The sequence below is a fragment of the Notolepis coatsorum genome, assembly GCF_963971535.1.
Source record: "Notolepis coatsorum genome assembly, chromosome: 4".
NCBI classification, from domain to species: domain Eukaryota; kingdom Metazoa; phylum Chordata; class Actinopteri; order Aulopiformes; family Paralepididae; genus Notolepis; species Notolepis coatsorum.
In genome coordinates, this window is record NC_140168.1 from 27,178,207 (window position 1) to 27,186,436 (window position 8,230).

The following is an 8,230-nucleotide window of genomic DNA, read 5'->3' on the forward strand; positions in this document are numbered from 1 at the left end:
CCCTAGTCCGAGTCCGAGGCCAAGTCATCAACCACTCTGGCAGTCAAAGAGCTGACATACAAATAAAATAAAAAGGTCTACATTAAACATAAATGACACAGCGGTCACCATTTCAGTTTATTTACTTAATTGTGACACAATAGCCAAACAAATGCACTAGCCATCAATATCTTATGCCAAATGATTAGGGCCTATTACAAAAAAATTATGTATTTATCAATTAACGGCGGCTTGAAGACACGCTCCTCCCCCCAACACCTGAGACCCCCACAGTGGGGGCTCTCTGCAGACCAGGTGAGTACACAGCTGAGCAAGTTACACGCAGGCAAGGCTGCGGGTCCTGATGGGGTGAGCCCAGAAGGTACTCAAAACCTGTGCCTCTCAGCTGTGTGATGTGCTCCAGCTCATATTCAATATGAGCCTGAGGCTGCAGAGAGTCCCGACACTGTGGAAAACCCTCCTGTGTGGTCCCTGTCCCTAAGTGCCCGCGTCCCAGCACGTCCAAGGACTACAGGCCGGTGGCTCTAACCTCTCACATAATGAAGACCATGGAGAGGTTAGTCCTGGAGCAACTCCGCCCGGTGACCAAACCCCACCTAGACCCACTCCAGTTCGCCTACCAGCCACGACTGGGGTAGAGGATGCTGTCATCTACCTGCTGAGACCGAGCCTACACTCACCTGGACAAGCCCGTGGGAGCACTGTGAGAGTCATGTTCTTTGACTTCTCCAGTGCTTTTGATACCATAAGGCCTGGGCTGCTGGGTGCCGGGCAGACCACAGTACGTGCGCCTACGGAGCTGTGTGTCAGACAGACTGGTCAGCAACACCGGGGCCCCGCAGGGGACAGTCCTCTCTCCCCTCCTCTTCACTGTCTACCACACCAACGACTTCCACTATCGGTCAGAGTCCTGCCACCTTCAGAAGCTTTCTGATGACTCTGCGATAGTGGGATGTATAAAGGACGGTGACGAGAGGGAATACCGGGAACTGGTAGTGGACTTTGTCACATGGTAAAAACCACCTGCAGCTAAATGTGGCGAAGACCAAGGAACTGGTTGTGGAGCTGGGGAGGAGGAGGAGTGCACCTGTGACCCCCGTTTCCATCAGGGGAGTTGATGTGGACATGGTTGAGGTGTACAAATATCTCGGTGTGCACATTGACAACAAACTGAACGGGTCAAAACACGCAGAGGCACTGTACAAGAAGGGCCAGAGCCGACTCTACTTCCTCAGAAGGTTGAGATCCTTCAATGTCTGTACAAGGATGTTGAGGATGTTCTATGAGTCGGTGGTGGTGCCTTCTTGTACGCTGTGACCTGCTGGGGCAGCGGACTGAGAGCAGGGGACACAACCAGGCTGGATAAGCTGGTCAGGAAGGCCAGTAGCGTGGTTGGGGTGGAGCTGGACTCCCTAGCGAGGGTGGCGGAGAGGAGGAGCCTTGCTAAGCTCCAGGCCATCAGGGAAAACCCCTCCCACCCACTATACACAGACTTGGCTGACAGGAGGAGCATGTTCAGTGCTAGGCTCACACTACCCAAATGCAGCACTGAACGGCACAGGAAGTCCTTCATTCCAACAGCCATCAGACTATACAATGCATCACTGTGCCACACTGCATCACTGAGCACAGAGTGGCAGTTACCATCTTCCTGGACTTAGTTTCGAAACAGCACTGTGCAATACTACACCTACTGTAGACCTCAGTATATTTTTACTGTATTTATTTACTGTATATTTTATTCCATTTGTATTCTATTTGACTCTACTCTTATCCTAGGCAACTTGACTTGATTCGTTTTATTATTCTAATTCGTGACCTGTTCTGTCTAAATGTTTAAATGTTGAGCGATTTGCAGTGTAAAATTTCCCACAGGATAATAAAAGTATTTCTATTCTATTCTATTCTATTCTATTCTATTCTATTCTATTCTATTCTATTCTATTCTATTCTATTCTATTCTATTCTATTCGAACAAGTCTGAGTCCTCGTCTGCACCTTCCGAGTCCGAATGCAGTATTCAAGTCCAAGCTCGAGTCCTAGTCCAAGTCTGAGTCATCAGTGCTCAAGTCCAAGTTGAGTCATGAGTCCTGAAAATCAGTACAATGTGTGATTGTGTTCTCCCTCCCTCCCTCCCTCCCTCCCTCCCTCCCTCCCTCCCTCCCTCCCTCCCTCCCTCCCTCCCTCCCTCCCCCCCCTCCCTCCCTCCCCTCAGGTCTGTGGCTGATGCAGAAGCTGAAGAAGTCGGGATCCCTGCTCCAGCTCACCTTCAGAGATCACGTTGACCCGCGGAAAACATTCCTCTACCTGCTGAGCCAGAAACCAGGTACACCAACCATACCGGAGGAGTTTACCCACTGCCTCTGTAGAGTCTGATTGATTGATTGATTGATTGATTGATTGATTGATTGAAAACTTTATTAACAGATTGCAGAATGGGTACAGTACGGCTCAATACACACTTTCGTCTTGTTTACATCAGGGTCCCCCATTTTCAATTCACATGACATTTATGACATACATGACATACAGATATACAGCACTGTTACATTTGTGACATACACGATATGCAAATATACAGTAGGCCTACTGTTAAACAGAGATCCTAACAGAAAATATATACATACGAGGGGGAGGGAACTGTACATTAGGAGGAGGTGGGTGGGAGGGGGGTTCAGACATTTACAATTGCAGCCTCCCGTAGGTGCTCTTTGAGAGCGGGTTTGAAGGTGGGTAGGGATTCAATTCGGCTGTGGGTAGGGCGTTCCACATTGATGTGGCATAATTGCGAAACGTGTTTAGACCCTTGTTTGTGCCGAATCTGGATTGAACATGATTTGTGGAACTCCCTCTGGTGTTGTGGTCGTGGTAAGTATTTCGACATGTACATGGGTACCTTCGTGGTGTAGTGTATCTTGTAGACCAGGCCCATTGCAAGTTGCTGTACTCTGTCGTCTACTCTAAGCCATCCCAGGTTGTCAAAATGGGCAGGGGTGAGGTGGGTTCTAGGAGTAAGGTCAAGCAGTAGTCTGACCAGTTTGTTTTGTGATGTTTGTAATCTTTTTTTAGTGCCGACTGCCTCGCCAATTTAATTAATCCTCTGTAGAGTGTCGCTACAAAAGACACAGTCTAATTAAATATGCATGGGTATTTTATTTTAAGATGTCTGCTCTGTTTGTGAAAGGTTATTTTCTTTTCTTTCTCTTTCTCATTATGTGTCAGTTCACTAACATAACACTCCTCTCAACCCCAGCAAACGAACTGTGAGAGGCCTCCCCCTACTGTGCATGTGGAACAAAGCAGTCTTTTGTCACAGAGACTTGAGGAAGATAAGCCTGAACCCCCCCCCCCCCCCACTCACACTCTAGGGCTGACAAAATGATCCAAACCCTGTCAATGGAAACCCACCGGTGCACATTTGTTAAAAGCACGGTGACAGGAGACACAGGAGGTCACATCCAGCCTGTCAGAGTACGATGATGGTACTTTGTGATCCGCAGTACAACACGTTCCACCAACCCACACGCCTCTCTGTCTCTCGATCACACACACACACACACACACACACACACACACACACACACACACACACACACACACACACACACACACACACACACACACACACACACACACACTCACGGAGATACACACAGCACATTATCACTCTCACTCTTGTTTTTCTTGTCACCGCAGGGCTCCAGTTCTTCAAGAACGTGGTGTTGGTGGCGTCTCCGCAGGACCGCTATGTTCCCTTTCACTCTGCCCGAATAGAGATGTGCAAGACTGCACTCAGAGACAGGGCCACAGGTCAGGAGCAGACATTACTATTTTATAAAGGCACAGTGAGCGACGTTAACATTTTGTGTTGATGTGGTAAACATGCCGCTCGAGGTCGGTCGCAGCGGCACACGCCCCCCGGGCGCAGGGAACTTAGACGGGCAAAGTAGGCGCCGCGGGGGGGTCGAATATGAGGTAACCCTTTCACTGCCACACTACAGAAGGTTAGCCCATTACCGTCGGTTCACAGTAAATTTCGCAGAGTAAATTTTACTCAAAATGAGTACATTTTACTCAAACTCAATTTAAAATTTTTAAATTTTTTTAACCTTCTCTTTCTCCTATTTTTCTCTGATTTTCTCCCCATCCCAATTTAGTCGTTGTGCCAATTCCCCCGTCCCCTACCTGGTGTTGTTCGCATGTTCTCCTACGAGTCGGTACAAGGGTGTCCTGATGTCGAACGCACGCTTCCTCCGAGATGTGTGCCGTCAAGCCAGTGACGCTCTTTCAACTTGGCAGCAAGGACTCTCATTGGTGGAGTGTAACGCGTGTGAGGGCACGCTATCTCCACCAAATCCTGCCCCGCTTAGCAAGCGCCGAGACCTGACCTGTAGGCGTCGCTGTCCACAACGCCAGATTCCCACCCGCCAGCTTTCCCACCCAGGGGCGGACCTAGCCCATTTGGCGCCCTAGGCGAGATTCATCACTGCGCCGCATTTTTGTATTTTTTTTGTATTTTTTTTTTTATGGCTTTTTTCTTCATAGTTCTCTAACGTTAGTCTTTCTTTCCTCAACGTTCAATTCTATAAACACTTGACCGATACCCATCAATGCACAGCACTCTAGCATGTTCTGACTGTGAACACCTAAAGCTGAGGCTCAGACCGACCGACCGTTTTAGATTTTTGGCTCATTTTCCCTTATGTTAGAATTTTTTTAATGTAAAAATAATGGTTGCAGATATAGAGGGGGGCGCCAAAACTGCACAGAAAATAAAATAATTTTTTTATTTTTATTTTTTTTATTTTTTTTTGTTGGTGCCCCCCTCTGGGTGGCGCTCTAGGCGACCGCCTATATCGCCTGTAGGAAGGTCCGCCCCTGTTCCCACCCCATAATACTGCCAATTGTATTAGTATGAACGGCCAGCCAAGCTGGTAGCAACGCCGAGAGCTGGGCTCGAACCCAGCGTCTCCTGCGTTGGTGACGAGCGCAATCTCCGCTACGCCACCTGACCGCCCGGTCAAACTCAAAGTTTGAGTAAAATGTACTCAGTTTGAGTAAAATTTACTCTGCGAAATTTACTGTGTACTGTGATAGTAAAGGGTTAACCTTCTGCAGTGTGGCAGTGGAAGGGTTAACCTGCTATTGTGTGGCAGTGAAAGGGTTAACCTTCTGTGTATTGTCGCAGTGAAAGGGTTAAGATCCAGCAATTGCATGGCCTATTTCTCGTTTAAAGGGGAACTATCTTATAAATGGCCTTTTTCAGTGTTTAGCATTGTTTCCTAGCTATGTGGACTTATATTAATATGATCTATGTCTCTAATTCTCATATTGGCGCATTCTTCCAATTCTCCTCTCACAATATTCACCCTCACTGAACTGAGTCATCTGAAAATGTGATGATTTGTGATGTCAGAGAGACACCGCTGCATGATAATGTTCAGGCGCCGGCGCCGCGTCGCAGTGGTTTAGGAGCCCAGGCTCAAAACAGCTCGAGATCTTGAGGTAGAAAAATGCTGTTTTTGAGGACTTGATTAGAAATACAAAACAATGAATTAAAAAATATATATAATTACAGAGGTGTTCCATAAACTCACAGGAATTGTGTAAAAGTGCCCAAATAGTGAAAGAAATAGTAAAATAGTTCCCCTTTAAGGTGTTGTCAGAAAACATTATTCTAGTGAACCGTTTAGGTGGAAAAAGAGAAGGTTTTAGCCGCCGTATTCTTTCCACTCCACACTCCAGAACGTTCACGGAATTCAGATAAAACTGTCAAACTATAGGTGTTGCGGACCAAATATGAATTAAGATCCAGCAATTAATGCATATCCTATTTCTCGCCCTAAAATGATGTTAGGAGGAAAAAGAGAACTTTTTTACGAGCACACACAAGTCAAGGACCACCCATTATGTGTAAATCAAATCAAATCAAATCAAATCAAATTTATTTATAGGGCCCGACAACACACGTTAATGTCCCCATGGGCCGTACAGGTCTTCTTTAAACAAGTCAAGAAGACAACATAACAATAAGTCAAGAACAGAACAAGAACACAATAGGGTCCAAACATTTTTTAGATGAATGCAAATAAATGAAAGAATGCAAGCACTCCCAGACATACCCCACGCGAAGGTAAGGAAAAACTCACTAAAACCTAACAATAGGGAAAAAAGCTCCACAGGCGGTGTGGAGGAGAGAAACCTTAGAAGGGCCATTCAAGGGGGGATCTCCCTTCTTAGATGTTGGTGATAGTAGTGTTGCAGACGGACAGTTGGTAAGCATGCACTCATGTGTGTGGTGAAACACAGATGAGTGCATGCAATAGCAACTGTACATTTTGAAAAATTAAAGATAGAGCAAATAGCGATAGCAACTGAACATTTTGAAAGATTAAAGATAGAGTTGATAGCGGATCTATTTGAGGCACAGGGGCGGCGCAAAGAGGGTCACGTCCTCCCCGTCTTAGTCACGGGACATTCAACACTGTGTAAGTCTGAACGCATTTACTACACACCCACTGCTCAAAGGTTGACGCCCAGAATCGTCCCGAACAAATTTAGCAACATAAGAGAATCCAGGCAAACTCAGGGAGGGGTCTCTGGGGATAAAGACACCACTTCTAGTGGGTCATAGGTGATGATTGAGAGGGATTATGTTTATGAGTCTATACATTGTTTTTTAGGGAACATTCTGCTCATTGTGTGCCTTTAACCAGTCACTCCGGTGCCTCCTTTAATGTGGTTGTGAAAGGGTTAACCCTTTGTCGTGTGGTAGTGAAAGGGTTCACCTTCTGTATTGTCGCAGTGAAAGGGTTAAACCCTTTGGTAGTGTGGTAGTGAAAGGGTTAAGCAATAGCTCACGACAGGCCATGGTATATTATTATTATTATTATATCACAGCTAAGGGGCGTAGTTCGACAGCTGACAGCCCCTTAGCTGTGATATAATAACCATATGCCATGGCCCAAAGTGACACATTGCTTTTATTACACGGTTACCAAGTATGCTATGGCAATATGAAAGTAAGACACACTTAAATGTTTATGTTTTTTTATTAGTAAATCTGCATGCGCCAGCCCGTCTACTCCATAGACCGGACCATCTCATTTAACAAGGCTAATGGTTATTTCCTCGGACGCGGAGTGATACTGACTTGTAAAAGGGAGTTACAGTAGAAGCGATCCGTTGTTTAGCAGGCATCCTAGTTTCCAGTTTTTTTTTGGTCACGTATAAAGTACCTGTACATTACAGTGAAATGCTTGGTTCTGTATGAGCCTCTTGAGATTGTGCTTCATACAATAATAAAAAAAAAAGGAAAAGCAAAAAGAATAAAGTCCACCCACTATACAAAATATACAATATACAAACTAAAGTAAACCCTAAAGTACAAAATGAGGTACAAAATGCAAAGATGAGGTATGGATGCAGTGCAAATCTTTTGTAATAAATAGGTAGAATATGGTGTAGTGTTAAAAGTGTTTAAAGTGTCTAAAGTGAGTGTTAAGGGTGAGCGTGTGTTTAAAGAGTGTGTGCATGTGGATGTGTGTGCAATGAGTGCAGATGGATGGGTTAGTGGTGTCATGTTGAGTCCACATTGAGCATTCTAACGCGCGTGTCCGTCTGTGTGTCCGCCGCTGAAGGGCCCGTGTACACGGAGATGATCACCAACCTGCTCCAGCCTCTGGGGGAGGCCAAGGAGTGCCGCCTGATCCGCCAGAACGTGTTCCACGCTCTGCCCAACACGGCCAACACCCTGATCGGCCGCGCCGCCCACATCGCCGTCCTGGACTCCGAGCTCTTCCTGGAGAAGTTCTTTTTGGTGGCAGGGCTCAGTTACTTCAAATAAAGGTGCTACCCTACCCGCCCCGTACCGCAGGCTTATATACATGCTTGTCTGTGCTATAACACGTCGCACCTCTGGAGCAGGGCGGGCAGTTCCTCGCCTTGACTGTGTACAGTGTGTGTCAAGTATATAAACCCTGTCGTCCGAGCGGTAACCATAAGGCCTGCTTCACCCATACATTTGGACCGTACACCACCACACCACATCATAGAAAAGTCAAGAGTATTACGACTGTTTAAACATGGCACTCAGATGTGGTCCGAGGTTGATGTGTAGCTACATGCCAACTAAAACATCTGATGTCATTATGATTAACTATTGATGTTTTGTAGGCCTTATAAATAATCCTCCACCCAAAGCACTACCAAAATGCTACTTGTGCTTTTT

The 8,230-nt window shown here is 46.2% G+C and overlaps 1 protein-coding gene across 1 annotated transcript in view; it reads left to right on the forward strand.

Moving 5' to 3' along the window:
• Positions 1–7,846, forward strand: part of fam135b (family with sequence similarity 135 member B) — a gene marked incomplete at both ends in the record, with an annotated part of 93,369 nt that extends 85,523 nt beyond the window's left edge. Inside the window, 4 exon segments of the mRNA XM_084311888.1 lie at positions 290–294; positions 2,216–2,326; positions 3,697–3,810; positions 7,641–7,846. Of these exon segments, the coding sequence (XP_084168014.1) occupies positions 290–294; positions 2,216–2,326; positions 3,697–3,810; positions 7,641–7,846 (436 nt within the window).
• Between the last annotated feature and the right edge of the window lie 384 nt (positions 7,847–8,230).